The 20,771-nt window shown below is 37.6% G+C and overlaps 1 protein-coding gene across 1 annotated transcript in view; it reads left to right on the forward strand.

Moving 5' to 3' along the window:
* Positions 1-20,771, forward strand: part of LOC140149300 (uncharacterized) — a 76,046-nt gene that overhangs the window by 14,713 nt on the left and 40,562 nt on the right. The window contains exons 6-7 of the mRNA XM_072171566.1: positions 196-447; positions 4,817-4,966. Of these exons, the coding sequence (XP_072027667.1) occupies positions 196-447; positions 4,817-4,966 (402 nt within the window). The remainder of the gene's footprint in view (positions 1-195; positions 448-4,816; positions 4,967-20,771) is intronic.

Consider the following 20,771-nt stretch of genomic DNA (forward strand, 5'->3'; position numbering starts at 1 on the left):
GGGAGGAATTTACGGCTCATTCGCCGTGGAAGGTCACATATAATGATCGGGTCAAAGATCATTTGGGGGTCACAAGGGTAAAAATGTGCATTTTAACATTTCCGTATAAATGCGTTTTAAGTGTTTTAAAAGTGTTAATGTTTGCTTTTAGAGTAAACACGATTGTATTTAATGTACAACTATTTTATACTATAGCTGCAAATTTAGAGGATGCTGGCGTGTATGTCGGATCTTGTCAAGCCACCACAGCAGACCATACAAGATTAGATGAGATCCAAACCAACATCGATTGCAGTGATCCGGTAGATAATACTGAAGCAACTAGTGGAGATCCTATATTCATTGCATGTCCTACCAACACTTACGGCCAATATGTGTATGTTGCTGATACTAGTGATGCCGCTGGGGCGTTATTCATATGTGAAGTTGTAGTTCATGGAAAACCAAGTACGTATGATCAAGGACTGTATAAAAAATGCTCCCCTTTTTTGAAAATAAATGGAAAAGTTTTTTACGAAAATTATACATTTCACATGTATATTTGGTATCCGCAAAATGGCATCTCTATTCGTATTTTTAAGATATTTGTGTTTGTGTGTGTGTGTGTGGGGGTGTGTGTGTGGGGGGGTGTGTGTGGGGGGGGGGGGGGTGTGGAGGGGGAGGGTTTACATGGTAAATATGACGGTATAAACACAAAAAAGTCAATCATAGCGACTTCCTCAAACCAAAAGTTTTTACGCCGACTAATGTTCCCAGTATTAATCGAAAATTTCAGGATAGTTGCCGAAGTGACAGGTTGGCAGTTACAATGTACCATAGCAACCGCACTTCCCACCATTTTTTTTCAATACAAATGGCCACAAATGGCTATCGACATGGACATGGGAACTGTCACACATGTGACTTCTACCCGGGGACTTCTGCAACTAAACTGCTCTCAAATTGAAGTTCCCATTCATATAACACTTTTGCACAGCAAACATAACAAAATGGACGAAATGACATTTTTTGCTTGTTAAAACCAAGTGAATTATTATTCACTACAATATTTTGTCCTTCGCATCGGAGGACTTCATCAGGTATGACTGATCTGGTCATCTGGTCCACTTGAGACCGGTTTCCGGAGTTGCGTAGACTTACTTCCAGTCTTTAAAAGTGGGTCGTAAACGTGACTTAGGAAGTATGTGCCCTCCTCAGTTTTTAAGGTCCTGCTCCCCCTTCTTCTTATCTCCATGGCTTCTCCAACTTCTCTAAACCTCCTGTCATGCTCCCGCCCAAGGATCTTTGATTCATCCCAATTTATTACATGGTTGGCCCGAGCAACATGATCGGATATTGCCGATTTAGTCTGTTTCTGTTCTGATAGCTTGCGTTCAGAGCGGGTGTATTTTTTGTTAGTGGCCTTATTGACTTCAACTTTGTGTTCTGCCATTCTGGTTCCAAACATGCGCGAAGTTTCACCAACATAAGTCTGATCATTTTGGCATCCAATTTCTTAGATGCAATTGCCCGTTTTTTCCTGTTCTCGTTTGTCCTTTGGGTGGATTAAAATGCGTCTGAGACTTTGGTGGGGTTTCATGGCTGTATGTACCTTATTGTTTAAAAAAAATATCTGTATCCACTCTGATAAGCCATTAACATACGGGATAACCACCATGCCGTTGGTTTTTCTTCAGTGGTCTTACTTTTCTTTGGGTTTGGTTTTTGGCGTTTTGGATTTTGTTTTGCATTTGATCTTTCACTTTGTCCATCGTCCATCGTCCATTTCGGGTAGCCACAGTTTTTAAGGGCTGTACAAATATGCTCTTCTTCTTTACTTTTATCACCTGTTTCTGTGACTACAGAGTTCATCATGATCAAAAAGGGTTCTGATCACTCCCATTTTTTAATGGAGAGGATGCTCTGAACTAAAATCAAGGTACTGATTAGTATGGGTGGGCTTTCTGTACACAAGCAGTTTTATGGAGCCATCGGGTTTTCTGTATATAAGAGTGTCTATAAAGAAAGGGATTTTGCCCTCTTTCTCTTCTTCGAAAGTGAATTTGAAACTGTCTGTTTGATCTATTGTGTTAAGATGGTCTGTTAAATTTTGCACCTGACCATAGTTGATTATTTGAAGAACATCATCGACATATCAGCGCCAAATCCGCGGCTTACACTCGATGGGCGCGCTCGCAATAGCCTGCTGTTCCAGGAACTCCGTGAATAAATTTGCTATAATAGGGCTGACCGGGCTGACCGGGCTGACCATTTGCGGCACCAAAACGCTGCCTATAGACGCTGTCCTGAAATTCAAAGTATTAAAGTGGTAGTCACAATAAATTCCAGGAGCTCAATAATGTCCTCAACGTCGAGTTTGGTACGCTTTTTCAGATCTTTATTTGCTACCAGTCTTTGTTTGATGATATGTGACCATCCATCTCAAACCGCTTGTAAAGTCGGCAAATTGTATTTCGAGTTACAGTGCAAAATATGCATAGAGGTTGTATTCATATGTCCCTAATATTTGTCCGACATGTTTCTCATTTTAGTCCAGTCAAACACCAATCTTTAATCCTATTGTTGAAGAGGATAATAAGCTTATGTATAGCATTAGTAAAAAGCTTAAGTCTTTGTTTGCTTTGGCTAAATCCTGTTCAAGTGGTGGGTTAACCAACAATTAACAATGAGAGGACATTCCTGAACCTCGTTCAGTTGGGGATGATTTGAAGTGACCGCCAATTATGACCATTTGATATTTAATACCAGCAATGTGGAAAAAAGAAATAATGTAGTGCCAAAATAATGTACCCTTTTACTGAAGGAGGAAAGTTTAACAAGCCATAACTCCGCTTCTGGATATTGTTTGATGTCAAATGATATATCATTGTAAAGCTTATGATATATATTTTCTAAACATGGAAGAAAACTAATTTGACCATAGGCCGACTTTACGAGCGTTTCGACCTGGAAGGTCACATATCTAGTGTTTCTTTGATTGGCGTATTAGTGAAAAGGGAGACCACGTTGTGGGAATTGAAAATTTCATTTTCTTCTATGTAAACACCACTCAATTCCTCCGCTAGATCTTTCGAATTTTTCACATGATGTTCTGTGTTGCCAACAAGTGGGTTGAGTAAATCAGCTAAAGCTTTTGACGTTTCGTACCCGACGAGGGGGTCTGTGTAATTCACTATGTGCCGAATAGGATTACCCGGTTTATGAATTTTGGTGGTGCAAAACAGTCGCGGAGTATTGGACGTGGTGGGATATAAATGTCTATACTGAGCATCATCAAGTTTCTTTTCTTTCTGAAATCTATTGAGAATGGTAATTAATTTGTGTTTATACTTGGCAGTAGGGTCGGCTTTTAGCGTTTCATAAGTCTTGTCATCTTTCAGCATTTCATCTCTCCTCATAATCTTTCTTATCAAGTACACACGTTGATCTGCCTTTATCTGCGCCCATAATAAGGATGGAATCATCACCGCCCTCTCTTCTGTTGAAACATTTGACTGAGCACACCTACACCTTCAGCTCTCAAAGCTGGTCTATCATTAGCGGAAACATCTACACGCTTCATGGCTACAACGAATTCTTCATTCTTCACAACTTACGGCGAAATTCAGGCCTTTTTGCAGAAGTTTCTCCTCTGGTTGGGTTAATATGTGCTTAGACAGCTTCGCCATTTCTTAAGTTGGTTTCCTGACAGGTTTACATTGATGGCGTTTTAATGGCGATACAAATTCATCAGTCATACCTGATGAAGTCCTCCGATGCGAAGGACGAAATATTGTAGTGAGTAATAATTCACTTGGTTTTGACAAGCAAAAAATGTCATTTCGTTTATTTAACCAACAAACCTGATGAACTTTTTCAACGAACGATAACAAAATGGGTTACCAACATAAACCTTTACAATTTAAGTTTGTAAAAGGTTTTTCGATTTATTCTGGAAAGTCTTAGGGCCGGGTAATATGCAATTTGTGAACCTTTTATCATTTTACAAAATATTATGATGAGTAAAATAATTAAAAAATCAAATCTATTAGATTTAGAAATAAAGGGTAATGCAGTATCCTTCTCGGCAGTAAAAACGTAAATAATGGATAGAGACCAACCCATTATTTAAACGTTTTTACTACAGAAAACACATTATTTGGATGTAAAGGATAATGCTTAACCCTTTATTTCTATCCTGTTCTGTCGAACATCGGCTTCAGGGGTCGATATCCGCAAAAAGTGGTTGGTATCCGTAAAATGGCAAATCTATACGAGGGGCGGTCAGTATAGAATAGAAGTTGACCTTTGATTTTAGGGAGACTCCAGTTTTAATGTTTGTGGATTAGTCAACAGAACTGGCAAAAAAAAAAAAAAAACTGGCCAAAAAAAAAAAAAAAAAAACCCACAAAAAATAACTACACACGTTAGGATACTGCACTGGATACTGCATTACCCTTTAATTTGGACTTTTCGTATTAAAGATATACATTTAAAAAAAAGACCTAAAAATAGGTATTTTGGGGGAAAAAGTGTTTCGTCAATGCGAAAGGTCAAAATGTTCAAATGATCGTCGGCTTTTCCTCCCAGCTACATACACTTTAAGTACATATCCGTAGATTTATACAATTTACTTCCAGGACTGCATCAATTTTTAACAATTTGCCATAAAATGTGTTTCATATCACCAATTTAAAAAAATCAAAATTAGTTGATATGAGAAGGACATTCCTCGCATTCAGAATGCAATTCGATATGTCTGATCTACTCTCAGGTCCCACAGAAATACGTGAAAATCCTATCCGAGCCTTTAATGGGATTTGATTGTATTTTCCAGTTGCTGATGCGGACAAAACTAAGATAGCATTTGATTCTTCAACCTACTCGACCACGGAGAGTCCTGGGGCGGATAATACAGCAACGGACATGGAAACAGTTACCCTTCGACGTACGGGAAGCGCTACTGAGTTTACATGCAGCAGTGTAGGTAAGGACACTAAAAATTATATATAATAAAAATATTGTTGGAAACAACGTTAGGAAAAACTTAGCAAAACAACTCCTAATTGTTTGGTTAAAAAGAAGAATAAATAATTATTATTGAAGCACAGCCTTTGTATCGGGGCATGGAATAAGAATTAAATTCACAATTTCTTATATCTCGAGTGGCCTTTCTTTTCCTTGTTCTTTTTCCGCAATCCTGTTTCTTTTCTCTCCATTAGCATTTTAAGGCTTGGCTTAAGCATTTTGCTTGAGCCTGGTCCCATCAGAACCCAAGTGTGTGTCCGCCCGGACCGACAAGTTAAACAAACAAACAAACAAACAAACAAAAACAAGGATCTTTATAAGTAAAATTTAATTATTCAAAAAGTACGGGGCGCGAGTCGGGATCACGATTTAGGTTTTAATACGCCGCGTTGGCAAGGCTCCGATCACTCAGGATGCTCAGTGTACAAATTGTACGGCGTGTAGGCCAACCACCAACCAGTGATCACGGCAGCTATTCCCACTGTCGAGCGTATCGTAAGTAGTGTGCACCAGTTTTCGTCTCAGATTCAGGCAATATACTGCGCTAGTTTTTCCAGGGATATGAGACTATCCCTGGTTTTTTTTTAAAAGAAAGAAAAAAAAACCAAACATGTTTATCGATGAAAATAATGGTTCCTTAATCGACAAAGCAGCTTTTTTGATCGAGAAATCAGGTTTTTAAAAGACACCAGGCTCTTCACCATGTTCACCCAGGAAACCAGTCTTCTTTTTATTTGACAAGGTAGGCATAGGCCTACGTGCCATACGAGTAAGCGTTTTGCCGTTTTGTTTATTTTAGTAAATCATGCCGCACACCACCTGCTTATAGAGAGATTGCGAAGAGGCGTTCACTGTAAACGCCTTACGGGTTACGTATTACGACATTGTGCGGTAGAACGTTATAGTGCCGTTCACATCCAAACTAGTCTCCTATACAGCCAGTTTGTGTCGGTCCTAACGTTCGTCGTTCCTAGTATGTTCGTGATAGCCTCATAAAGTCTGACCGGAGACGCTATGCTGAGACAAATATATCTAAAGATACTTTCCTCGGTATTGATATGCAAATACGACTAGCTGTATTATTGCTCTAAGCCAGATTAGCGATATTTGAGTTTTGCGGGCTCATTGGAAAATGAGTAGGCCTATATTATTGTTCACACGTGTATGCTATTTGTCTACATAAACTAAACAGAGTTTGGTGTTGGATGCTTCGGAAGTCGCCATGGTGTATATTATTCGAACAACAAGAAACAAACCCCATTATCATATAAATAGTACCCTATTTACTTATTAAAGTAAAATGAAAATATATAATTTAACATGCCTAGCTCGATATTACTACCCACGAAACACAAATATATTACAGAAAACGGGAAATGTCCGGTTAAAGGGTATGTGAGGAGGGTCAAGGGTATATAGAAGGTTTTGTTCAAAAGTTGCTGCAAAACATTCTAACATAATAGACTTTTACAAATGATATTTTACTCTAGCATTTCGAATTTTGGTTTAAAATGTTGTATTATCTTTTTTTCAGTATAACACGTTTTAAAAAAGAGTTTTCATGATTTTTATATAAATCGATATTGATATGTTATCAAAATGTTTAAACTAAAACCAAAAACATATGCATTATCATGTTTTTAAAAACATTTTGGTGTTTGCTGAATAGTATCCATAAGCAAACACTTTGACAGCAGTTTAATGCAACGAAATAGCAATGGCGAAAAATGACGTTGCACGAACTGCTGTCACCCGTCCAAAACAGACAATTATTCTACCGCATTATGTCGTAAGACGACACGATCTTGCCTAAAACGCCTCTCCGCAAGCTGATTTTTGGACGGCATTTTCCACACACAAATGAATAGGCAATCTACCCGTTCGAATTCGCGCCAAAAAAAAATCTAAATTTATTCACTTCTTCTTGTCTGTACTAGGTCAAATTGTAACCCCCAAAATGGATTATATTACATGTCGGACTCTACTTGTTCTATTTGGATACTTTGATTCGCTTCATAACACGACAAACATAACATTTTCTGCATTTTAAAATGCGTTTTTTTGTCATTTTGGAACGTCATTTTTTGCTACCAACCGCAACGTAATCGCCTTACGGTAATTCCACGATTGACCAATTCACAATAGATTTCACCCTCTAGAGGGCATACTAACTGATTTTCGACTAATGTAGCTTGCCGTTGGCGTTCCTGTATCACGTTTCACGTAAATTTCGCAACCTCTCTTATAACGTAAAGTGTACGGGTGACCAAAACAGACGCCAAAACGGACACTTCTTTAAATCCATGCGCAGGAGGTGTCTGAGGAGGATATTCAGTGGCGGCGCCTGGAATTTGTTTTTGGGGCATTAGAGGGCAAAGTGAGTTGGTTTTTTCTGGGGGGCAGAGGGCAAGAGTTCTGGCTGGGGGCATATGCTCCCCATGCCCCCCAGGGGCGCCGCCACTGAGGATATTTCCCCTGAGAATGGGAATTTATTTCAAAATATAGGTCAAATTGAAGCCATTTTGTGGGCCATTTTACACTATTATTACGCGTTGTGAATTAAGTCCGTGTCCGACGCAAGATTCCTTGTAGAAGCCGATTGATTTGCTCTATGATTATTCAAATCTCTCAGTGTTCTCAATTTGGCAACAAGCTGGCAACAAGCTGTGATAAATTGAGTACGCTGAATCGAATATGTGGTTTGCCAAACACTGGTTTGAGACTGTGAACAGGCTTTGAAAAAATAAGAAAAATATCCAAGGGTCCGTAAGCCTTTAAAATTTCAGGGATCCTCACCAATTTTCAAGGGTCTGACCCCGGACCCTTGCTTTTGAAATTTCATGGGGCCTCACTATTATTCAAGGGTCCGACTAATATGGAGTATTAAATGTTGGTGTAGACTATAGAAACAATTTCCCAAGAAAGTTTTCCATCACCCCAGGCAATTTGTTGACGCAACCCCCTTGTTTGCAATATTTACTTCACAATCACAAGTCCCCTGCCCACTTGGCCGAGTTTCGCTTGCGTGATGGTTCCAAATGAAAGTGCGTGCTGGACGTATTATGTGAACCAGATTTTCCAGTGGAAGAACAAAACTAGGATTTTCTGCTCTTTACTTCGTTCAATTTTTACGGGTCACGCGGATCCGTACCGTGGGAAATTTGCGGGTCCGCGTCTACTTTCACGGGTATATGACGCAAGTACGCGCCTTCATAGGGCCTGCACTTTGGCTCGACATTTGAAAGGGGTGTGAATTCATTTTTGGATACGCCCCTATTATAATTAGGTAATACTCGAACACATTCCCTATATGTATATACATGTCCCACATGTATTAAATCTGTCTGCTTTATCTGTATTGTGCCTTTCTTAAGCAAATAGTTAAACACGATTTCATCAAACATTATAACAATAGCTCTTTTACAGTGTGCAATCATCCCGGGCAATAATTGGGCAATAATAGAGGATGTGCGTGAAATTATTGATTAGCTCCATACAAAGGATTTGAACCGGTGTCCTTCACCGTAATCATGGCGCAATGCAGTGCATTCAATCAAACGTTGTCGTCAACCTATTTGATCCTATAGTGCATTTGTTATGTGTGTGAAGTCGTGTTCACACAGTCGGACTTAAATCACTTATTACCGGTCTTAAATTACGTCGGTAATAGTATCGGATATAAGTGGCAGTGTGAATTAGCGTCGGATATAACTATATCGGATATAACTATAACTATATCCGACGTAATGTGCTTTAAATCCGACAATTTGTTCACACAGTCGGACTTAAATTACGTCGGTAATAGTATCGGATATAAGTGGCAGTGTGAATGAGCGTCGGATATAAAAAAAATTACTATATCCGAGGGTAAGGTGCTTTAAATCCGAAAATTTAAGGCTGAAGATGACCAGGGTTAAGAGCTGTTAAGACCGATCGAAACGTTACGTCCGGTAATAGTAATTACATGTGGACATGCAGCACTATTGGGCTGTCGGATATAACTGGGAGTATATCACTCGCGCAAAATTTTAAGCAGAGTCATAGGCGTAGATCCTGGGGGGATGGGGGGATAAATCCCCAATATTTTGCCAGGGGATGGTCCATTCAATCACCCCCCCATGTCTACTTTTACACCATTATTTCATCAGTTTAGCTTCAAAATAGCAAATATTTTCGCGCGCTTCGCGCACAATTGAACCAGAAACTTATTATGTCGCCAAAAGGTGCTGGATTGACTATACTTGATTTTTTTTTTTTTTTCAACTCCATCACCCCAATGTCAAAAAGAAATCTACGCCACTGAGCAGAGTAATTAGGGGGGTCCCAAATACGGAAAGAAAAATAGGGAGTGTCATAAAATGTAGGGAGTCACAACACAACATGACTACAGATAGTGTGTTTATTTTATTCCAAAAGACTGATGCCTGTTTGAAAACGGTGGGGGCCATAAAATCTTTGCTGACGAAATAGGGGAGGTCGCAATTTTATTGAAGCCGACTTTTTGTAAATTTGGGACCCCCAAGAAAAAGATAGCATGATGATGGGAGTCGTTGTTATTTTTTTTATTTTTGTCATTTTTTCAAAGATGTCCACCATGTAGGGCCTACATGTATAAAATGCGATATCGAGCTAAGTCTACTGTAAAATGGGACTACTTTGTGAAACTAAAATAATATAATAATAATAATAACAATAACAATAATAATAATAATAATAATAATAATAATAATAATAATAATAATAATAATAATAATAATAATAATAGGCCTAATAATAATAATAATAATAATAATAATAATAATAATAGAACCTACATAAATACAAAATTGGTCTGAATTTTGGAACTTTTGAATTTGCATTTTTCTTACATGACATACCTACCGCATGGTCTGTAATTTTTTCTAAAGAGGGGCGTTTATTGAAAGTGAAAAAAATCGGGTTACATTTTATGACCGGTAATAGGGATTTATGACCGGTAATAGGCTATATCGGACATAACACGTCGAACATACGCTGGCGAAGTTACGCAATTTATCGGATTCATTACCATAGCAATAGGTGAAAACAATTTTGAACATATAGATTGAATACAATACTGGTCTTTTCAAAGATACTAATCTTACAGGTGCAAGTAATCATCATGATTCACCTATTGCTATGGTAGTTAATCCGATTATTACGTAACTTCGACAGCGTATAGCGCTATTGCCGACAAATGTGGACGCGCTAAGGGATTAGCGGATATATTTAATTCGATCGGACATAAGCCTAGATAAAATATTACCGGTAATAAGTGCATGTGTGAACACAGCTTGAGACGAGCTGTCGCGGTAGATTGCAATAGCTTTTAATCATGCTTTTGTTGAATGAATTTGAGTACTCCGCCATATTTACGGTATGAACGTCATAATCTAGGTGATTATTTGCATTGGATGTCTTGAATACACTGGCGAAGTTGTGTAATAATCGGATTAATGCTATAACATTAACAGTAGGTGAATACAAGTTTTGAATATATCGCGTTGCAAAGCCCCATCCCAGCGAAAGTGAAAAAAAAAATCAAATTGTTACTTTTATAAAATTTTTAATGAAAAAATGGCAAAAACCCAAGAAAACGGCAGTATCGACGAAGTTGAAGCCCCATTCAAATAGGCCTACATGTAGCTAATTTATATAATATTATACTGTCAGTATTTAAATTCAATCAGTTCAATTCACGCCGAGTGTCCTTGACAGGTTTGACTCTGCTTCAGCGGTCATGAAAGAATTCAAAAGATAACCTCTGCCCCAACAACCCCAAGCAATTGTCTGAAACTGCTCTTCGGATGATGATAGCAGGCGGCTGACACTGAAAAATTTGCATGGAAAAATGACCCGTCTCCTCCGCAGCCAAGTTGGTTCCGCTCCATCGAAATCAAGCCGGTCACGGAGGAGACTACCCTCCTTTGTGTTTGTTCATTTGTGTATGGAGAGCCCTTTTTGGAGTCCGGAATGACTTAGGCTACGCTCTCAGCTAGAGTCCGACGCTGCATTGCACTAGAAATACCTTTTCTGTGAAATCGCTATAGAGCCAACCGGGAGCACGTATTCGTTTTGAAAATATAGCATTAAAATTAGTATCACCCTTGTGGCCACCGTGCAGTGGAAAACCTTAATTCTTTCATTAAAAGGAAATGAAAATTAAAAAAAACACGGATCTACTTGTGCACCAATAAAATTGGCACAGCAATTTGTCTCAAATATGAATGAATTTTAAGAAACATACGGGGTATGATGAACATTGACCTGACGCCATGATAGTAGGATCTATTAGTAGTTTTATATACAATGTATATACCGTATTGTCATAATACCAATATTTGTCATTATATATAATGAGTAATATCTAGCAACGTAAATGTGCAGTTCATATGCACAAACGAATACTGATCTTTATGATATTCAGGTTTTTGTACATCACATATAACATGTCACATAGGAGGTCATACGTGTTGACCTTCATCTATTGTATTTGTTCATCTGTGTATGGAGAGGATTAGCGCCATTAAATGCCATTAAAACGCCATCAGTATTAGGGCGTAGTTCAGTGAACTCACCGGATTGCTATTCCAAGTACTTTGATAATACAGATAATATGTATTAATGGGTCGAGGCGATTGCATTGAAAAACCTAATAAATTATTCATAACAGTTACGTAATCAATCGATAGTGCGGACACTTTTTATTTGCAAACCACCAAAATTCGTGATCTTTTAGCGTTGGAAAAGAAACCACGTGAATAGAGTGCCCTCTCAAGAATATCAACTCTCTGATGATAGTCATATAATGATCAAAAGATTATTACTGACTATATCATTGAAGACTGAGTTCCGCAGTCTAGTACAAAATCTGAATTTTGATGATTTTTACGATCGTCCAGATGAAAAAATCACTGAATGGGCCGTTAGTTCCCTCCTCTCCTTACCCTGGCAATATGAATCACAGAAAAATAAAGAAAAAATTAAATAAAACAAGAAAAAAAAAAAGAAAAAGAAAAGAAACAATAAAAGAAAAACAAATATGAAAAGTTCGAACAATATTTGGTTTATAAAATTAATGTGACCGTGATGAGGCTCGAACTCACCACCTTCCGATTTAAAGTTCGAAGCGCTCGTGTACCAAATTCTGACGCCTTACCAAGTGAGCTGTGCTCCTGAGATACGAAATAAAAATAAAATAATACACTGTATACCTGCTTGTGTCGGTAATTGATTTGCTCAAATTCCATAATGGTACAGTGCAACAGAGCAAAAATGCCCAAAATTTAAAAGCTATATAATTTATGAACAATATACACTACACATAAAAATACTAATACAAGGGAATTTCAACATAAGAATCCAAACAATTAAGTACCAACATGCACAGCTTTGTCCTTATATCACATTTGGGTTTTTAACAAAATGTTATCAAACCTCTACTGTGATTGGCAGCTGCACAAGGCATCTCTTTGATAGCTGATAATGGCCATCCATTCAGCAAGTGGCTACTAACTGACCTTGACAGGCTTGAATGAGCACTGTCATCTGCTACAAAACCATCACACTCTTGGACCTGGTCGCCTATATTAATTTACTAGTCAACATTTGCATAGGAACCGCATAGTCGGAGGCAAGGTTTATTATTGATTAGGCGCGGATTCTAAAAGTACAGCTCCTATGCGTGTGTAGCAAAAAATTGGAGTAGAATGTTTGGAATCATGTAACTAAAATACTACTATTCTGCAAAATGTGCTCTTACCAATTTATAAAGCATTTCATTAGCTTTAATTTGACATATTGTTTGACATGTTTGGAATTATGGTAAATCATTAAATAAAATATTTATTAATTAATCAATTATGTCAATTAATAAAAATTTAATGCAAATATGCATATTTTCTCTGACAGAATTGTAGGATTTGACAAGAGCCATCTTTCTTGTAAGTTTGATTCTTATAACATACCGGTATCGTATTGCGTCCCGTTATAGTTGCAGAAAAATTCGCGTGCAGGACACACATACGCACACGCACCCCCCCCACACACACACACCCAGAGGATCGTACCGCTTTACAATCGTATAACATTCATTGGTGCTAGTAGTAGTAAATTCCAATTTTCTTTGCTTTACCTCACTTGTTCTGCTCAAAATTAAAAGGGGACATATCTGACAGTAAAAGCTTACATTTTATGGAAATTATGTTTAAATTTGCTTAAACAGCACAAAACAGATAAAGCAGACTAATGTACTATACATAGTCCTATACATGTATGGTATGCCAGGGACTGTTTAAGAATATGTCATTAGATTTATGATATTTACTTCGAGGACTGTTATATATCAAAATGTGAAAAATATCAAATTTTAATAATTTGTCATAAAATTTGTATTATATCGTGAATTCCAAACAATGAAATTTATTTGATATCAGAAAGACATTCTTCGTATTCAGAATGCAATTCGATATGTCTGATGTGCTCTGATGTCCCACAAAAATACTATCGAAACGCTCAAAACGCTCATTCCAGATCCCTTAAGGGCTGGGGTATGAACGTTTGGACAGTATTTATTTTGGGACATCAGAGCACATCAGATATCAATTGTATTCTGAATACGAAGAATGTCATTCTGATATCAAATAATTTTGATTTTTTGAAATTCGCAATTTAATACATTTTATGGCAAATCATTAAAATTGATATTTTGATATTTAACAGTACTTGAAGTAAACTTTATAAATCTGATGATTTATATAAAAGTGTATGTAGAGTGGGATGAAAAGCCGACGATCAATTGAAAATTTTGACCTCTCGTATTGAAGATATGGATTTTTTCCCAAAACACCAAAAAAATTAGGTCTTTTGGGAAAAAATCCATATCTTCAATATGAAAGGTCAACATTTTCAATTGACCGTCGGCTTTTCCTCCCTGCTACATACACTTTAAGAATATATCATTAGATTTATATAATTTACTTCGAGTACTGTTATATATCGAAAATTTGAAAAATATCAAATGTTTTTTAATTTGTCATAAAATTTGTATTATATTGTGATTTTCAAAAAATGAAAATTATTTGATATCAGAAAGACATGCTTCGTATTCAGAATGCAATTCGATAGGTCCGAGGTGCTCTCATGTCCCACAAAAAATACTGTCGAAACGCAATAAACGCTCATTTTAGATCCCTTAATTTGGTTAATTTTCTTTGTCTTTTTTTTCTTTTCTTGTTTTATTTATTTTTTTCTTTATTTTCCTTTGATTTATATTGCCAGGGTAAGGAGAGTAGTGAACTAAAGGCCCATTCAGTGATTTTTTGATTTTTTTTTCATCCCGACGATCGTAAAAATCATCAAAATTCAGATTTTGGATACTAGATTGCGGAACTCAGTCTTCAATGATAGTCAGTAATTTTTATATTTTTGACATTATTATGACTATCATTTGAGGACTGAGTTCTTATGATCCGAGGAGCAGTTTCAGATAATTGCCTGGGATTATTGGGGCAGAGGTTATCTTTTGAATTCTTTCATGACCACTGAAGCATAGTCGAACCTGTCAAGGACACTCGGCGTGAATTGAAAGACCATGTCACTCGCCACAAAAAAGAATGTCAAAGGTCATAAAAGGCCTATGGCTGATTTTGTACCTTTCGTCATTGTCATAGATGTGCTAACGTACATAGCTTGCTAGTGTAGGTTTTTTTTAGTGTAGTGGTTCAGCCGAAAGCCGTGTGTCTAAGACAAAAAAATAATGCATTTACGTGAGTCTGTAATTTATATACCGATACTGACAGTATATAAATTAGCTACATGTATTTGAATGGGGCTTCAACTTCGTCAATACTGTCGTTTTCCTGTTTTGTTTTTTTTTGCCATTTGTTTTTCATTAAAAAATTTATACACGTAACAATTTGATTTTTTTTCCCACTTTCGCTGGGATCACTGAATGGGACTTTGTAGCGCGGATTATTCAAAACTTGTTTTTACCTACTGCTATATAGTATTAATCCGATTATTACATAACTTTGCCAGCGTATTCAAGACATAGGTTATGTAAGGGATAAACTGTACATGGGTATAGGGTATAGAGGCCCTGCATGCTTTTATCGATTTGCTCCAAACAAAGGATTTGAACCGGTGTCCTTCACCGTAATCACGGCGCAGTCCATTCAATCAAATGTCGTCAGTGTGCGAGACGAACGATGTATAAATCTGGAGGTCACATCATCACTTATCATGCTTATTGTAAAAAGTTTGTCCAATGCATATACTGTGTGTATTGTTCCCGGGTATTGTCAATGCAGTCAAGCAAACAGGTATTATATTTTGAAAAGGCCGCTATAGGCCTAGTATATTCACAGGGGTGTCTCGAATGGCCAATCATATGGGACATAATCAAATTGCAGTGACTGCTTCCTTTGTTACCACATGTCAGTCATCTTGTGATTATTGGACCATGTAAACCTGCAAAAACAGCCAAAGTGCAGGCCCTATGATTTTAAACGCACAGAGGTTAATATGGCAATAACACTTATCACATGTCAAATATCAACACGTATCAAATTGTTCGCTTTGTGCCACGAATCCCAGAAAGTAAACTTTGTGCGTATACGACTTTATGTAAGAAGTTATGGAGCACAGAAGATTTTATGTCGATTTGCTAATATTCTTAAGGGGACTCGATCTTTTGTGCGTAATTATAGAGGGCCAGGGGATTCACTCATTTTAAAATATTTGAAGAAGTTAAAGAGCCCTAAGAATAAAAAACTGTAGTGTAATTCACGCCAGACACAATTTCTTTATATGACAAAAATTAATTTTGGTAATCGATCAAAAAACAAACGTTTTATATCAATTTTAAATTTAGCCTGAATCGGTAAATATGGTACCTCTCGCCCTTTTTTAGGTCAAGGCTGTTTTTACCATTATGCAGCGAACCATTGTTGAAGCTATTTCACATACATGTACAAAACATTCTAGAGAAAGAATGAGGCCATATATTGTTGAAATATCTTTTGTTGATTTCGAATGATAATGTCATGAAGTCGTAAATTTTAAGGTCAAATTCCTAAAACCAAAACAAAACATTGCGACGCAGATATTTCACGACTTACGCAATTTCATCATCACATCAGTGTCTTTATTATTTGTTTGAAACCTTTCCCAAACGTTCGTGCTCTTTATGCATAAAACGGCTAATCTATCTTTACAAAACGCGTCTTTTTTTAGTAAACAAAAGGCTAAAGATGGCATTATGAGATTTATCATTAGAGTCACGCGGTAGCCGTGACCAGCAAGTTTTTAAAAAAAAGACTGATAAAGAAGACTAATAACAGATGCTCCCGCGAGACTATATTTACACCTAACATTAAAACACTTGACTTCTATTGTTCGATGTTATTTTTCGCTGGGTAAAAAATGTATCTAAATCCATGCTAAATGTTATTTACAATCCCATGTGTAATATCTTGAAAACTCATTAATTCAAAAAGGGCCACCAATACTACAGTCAATCATTGTTCGTAATAAACAAATATTTTTGCTTCCATTTCACGCGGTATTTCATAGCGAAAATTAGTGGCAAATCATACTGATCTAGAATTTTTAGACACTGCTACAGGTCTACCTGGTTATCACCTTCACACTACTTTTTCAGTTTCACTTCCAATTATACCCTAGCAATTTCTGAAATACCGTACATACAAATTCCGAACCCCATTCGCCAAAAAATCAAGTTTTTCACAATTCTTTTGTTCTTTTCGGACGACACATCAATTCATATAATAAATATTGTACATCGACACGCTATTTAACAGCCGAGTCTCGTGGTCTAATGGTTAAGGCATTGGACACATACTCTGAGGACTCGAGTTCGAAATCCGATGACCAACTTATTTTTTATTTTTTTTTACAATCTTTTATTAAACAATTAATTTTCGTTCATCAAGGATAACATAATTTTAAACATCCGGTGCTATTGTGATATTATTTTTTTATCAAAGCAAGATGTTTTATTCTTAGGGAAATTGTTTATTTTATTAAGAACCTATTTAAAAAAAACCACCACTGCACAGTGTCATACAACATCATCAATGATAGAGACCAGTTCTATGTATCCATGTACTGTAGCCGTTAGCGAACAAATAATAAAACAAATCTGAATAACACAAGTAACTACGTAGTAGATAAAGGGTGAGAAACAGACCATTATCAGAAATAATGGGCGTGTTGTTCATGACTGGTGAGATGTTAGTTGGTTTGTCATGAATTTTAAGGATACGATACATGATAGGGGTCGAAACCTCAAACCAACTAACATTGAGCCAGTCCTGAACAACACGCCCATTATTTCTGGTAATGGTCTGTTTTGAACCGTTTATCTTACATATACGGCGAGCAAAATTAAATTGTTTGTATCAAAATATGTAAATATAATAGTTTAAAAAGAAATTTAATGCCAAGATTTAGTTTCTTGAATTAAAACACTAACACCTCAGACGCCAGCATTATCAAATCAATACAGAATTGATCTGTATTTGAAGTGTACTTGCATAGTTAATCCGCTGGAGTGTATTCACCCCGTTACCATTATTATTCAAATGATTAATGAATAATGCAAATGGCAAAAAAGTTATCAACGTTTTGACTACGATCGGTTTCAACACCATGAAATTTATATCTTAGAAAAATGTGATTAAGCACATATTTGAAAACCCATTAACGCAGTGTTCATTGGTACTCCCCTTTTATGGGTAGGTCACATTAAGGTTTTGCACCCCAGCCTCTTGACTTGTAATGAGTACCGCAGAGTAGTTGCGAAGCTCCCCTGGTCGGGTAGTATCCCGGGGGTTCTTGCCTAGTAGCTAATTTGCATGGACCGTTGAGCGTTTTTGGGTTGGGTAAGGATAAAGAAAGATTCCCTTCTAAAAACCTAATGGAAAGTTTATATACATGTACTGAGTATACATTCAATTCAACGAAACATTTACTCTTTAATTATGAATAATTATTACTTCGTTATGGTAATTAAGTTTTAATTTGCATGTTAGCACCAGTGGTGTTATATAAAATATTAATGTTATACGGACTGCAGTAGCCCTCTATAATTTTCTCTTGCCATGTAACATTTGCATATAAATCGAGCTGTAAATGCATTTGTTTCGTACGTCTATCAAACTAACTCAGATTCTATATACATGTATGTTGTGATCCTTTCCATAGTGTTTCTAGAATGTCCTAGTATTCCTTTTGTTCAGCTCGCTGCCCGAGACCGTTATCTTGAGCTATTGTGTTGATAATGGTCTCTGGGCAGCTAGCCACCTCCATTACTCTAGGTAATGGTCGGGGCAACGAACCTTGAACAAAAGAAATACAATGGATAATCAGTGAATAGAAAAGGGCTAGACGTATATATCAGGATAACAATACTAGGATATATGCAATACCACGTCACTAATTGCAGAGTCATTATCACGTCGTGTTCACACGGTCGGACATTATCATCATTAGTCGGCTCCGGAGCAGGCCACTACAAGCTTTCTCCAACAACTCCAACCTTGGGCAAGCGAAACAATTTAGTTTGGCTGCAGCAGTGTAATGAAAGACTGTCTTGAGATAATTGACTGCTAGTTTGGACGAAATTATGTGCTCAGGTGTATCGAGGTGGAAATTAAGCCCCGATAGAGGGTAGGGCATGAAGACTGAGGGAAATCAAAACCACAAACCGCGAAAGACCGCCAACAACCGCCGCTTAATAGGGAAATCCAACTAGATCTATAAATCTAAATAACTATCAACCGCGAAATTTGGATATCCAACTAAATTCCCCCGGCGGGCTACAAAGAACCACACACCGCGAAGTATAGTTATCCAACAAGCTTAAACTATAAATTAACCCCCGATAGAGGGTAGGGCATGAAGACTGAGGGAAATTAAAACCACAAACTGCGAAAGACCGCCAACAACCGCTGCTCAATAGAGATGTCAAACTAGATTGCCCCACTGGTTACAAAGAACCACAAACCGCGAATTTTGGATATCCAGCTAAATTGCCCCGCGGGGCTACAAAGAAGTATGGTTATTCAACAAGCTTAATCTATAAATTACCCCCCCCCCCACCCTAGAGATCAAGGCTTATGGAATGAGGGAAATTAAAAACCACAAATCGCGAAAGACCGCCAACAACCGTCGCTCAATAGGGATGTCAAACTATATTGCCCCGCAGGGCTACAAAGAACCACAAACCGCAAAATATGGATATCCAACCAGTTTAAAAGACAAATTAGCCACCGATAGAGGCCAGTGCCTGAAAAATTAAAGAAATTAAAACCACAAACCGCGAATGAACGCCAAAAACCGCCGCTCACTAGGGATATTCAACTAGATTGGCCCGCAGGGCTACAAAGAACCACAAATCGCGAAATTTGGATATCCAACAAATTAAAACCACAAACTGCGAAAGACCACCAACAACCGCCGCTCAATAGAGACATCCAGCTAGATTGCCCCGCAGGGCTTCAAAAACCACACACCGCGAAGTATAGTTATCCAACAAGATAGAGGGTAGGGCATGAAGAATGAGGGAAATCAAAACCACTAACCGCGAAAGACCGCCAACAACCGCCGCTTAATAGGGAAAATCCACCAAAAAACGTTGACAACGTAAAGAAAGCAGCAAGTTTAAAAAGCCCCCACCTCGGCTCACTTTTTGAACTTGGTCCCATTTTGAATATCAACAGCAAATCGGTGTTTTTAACGTTTAAACAATAGCATCATTGCCATTAACATGTCTACTTGTTATTCGTTTAATTAAAACCACAAACGGCGAAAGAACGCCAAAAAACGCTGCTCACTAGGGATATCCAACTAGATTGGCCCACAGGGCTACAAAGAACCACAAACCGCGAAATTTGGATATCCAACAAATTAAAACCACAAACTGCGAAAGACCACCAACAACCGCCGCTCAATAGAGACATCCAGCTTCAAAAACCACACACCGCGAAGTATAGTTATCCAACAAGCTTAAACTATAAATTAACCCCCGATAGAGGGTAGGGCATGAAGAATGAGGGAAATCAAAACCACAAACCGCGAAAGACCGCCAACAACCGCTGCTTAATAGGGAAATCCAACGAGATCTATAAATCTAAATAACTATCAACCGCGAAATTTGGATATCCAACTAGATTGCCCGCAGGGCTACAAAGAACCACACACCGCGAAGTATAGTTATCCAACAAGCTTAAACTATAAATTAACCCCCAATAGAGGGTAGGGCATAAAGAATGAGGGAAATCAAAACCACAAACCGCGAAAGACCGCCAACAACCGCTGCTTAATAGGGAAATCCAACTAGATCTATAAATCCAAATAACTATCAACCGCGAAATTTGGATATCCGACTAGATTGCCCCGCAGGGCTACAAAGAAACACACACCGCGAAGTATAGTTATCCAACAAGCTTAAACTATAAATTAGATAGAGGGTAGGGCATGAAGAATGAGGGAAATTAAAACTACAAACCGCGAAAGACCGCCAACAACCGCCGCTTAATGGAGAATTCCAACTAGATTGCCCCGCAGGGCTACAAAGAACTATCAACCGCGAAATTTGGATATCCAACTAGATTGCCCCGCAGGGCTACAAAAACCACAATCATTAAAATATAATTATCTTGCTAAGTCGTGGTACTTAGACGCTTCCGTAGTATAAGCCTTGCTACATATACGCGCATTTC

The sequence above is a fragment of the Amphiura filiformis genome, chromosome 3 (genome assembly GCF_039555335.1).
Source record: "Amphiura filiformis chromosome 3, Afil_fr2py, whole genome shotgun sequence".
Classification (NCBI taxonomy): domain Eukaryota; kingdom Metazoa; phylum Echinodermata; class Ophiuroidea; order Amphilepidida; family Amphiuridae; genus Amphiura; species Amphiura filiformis.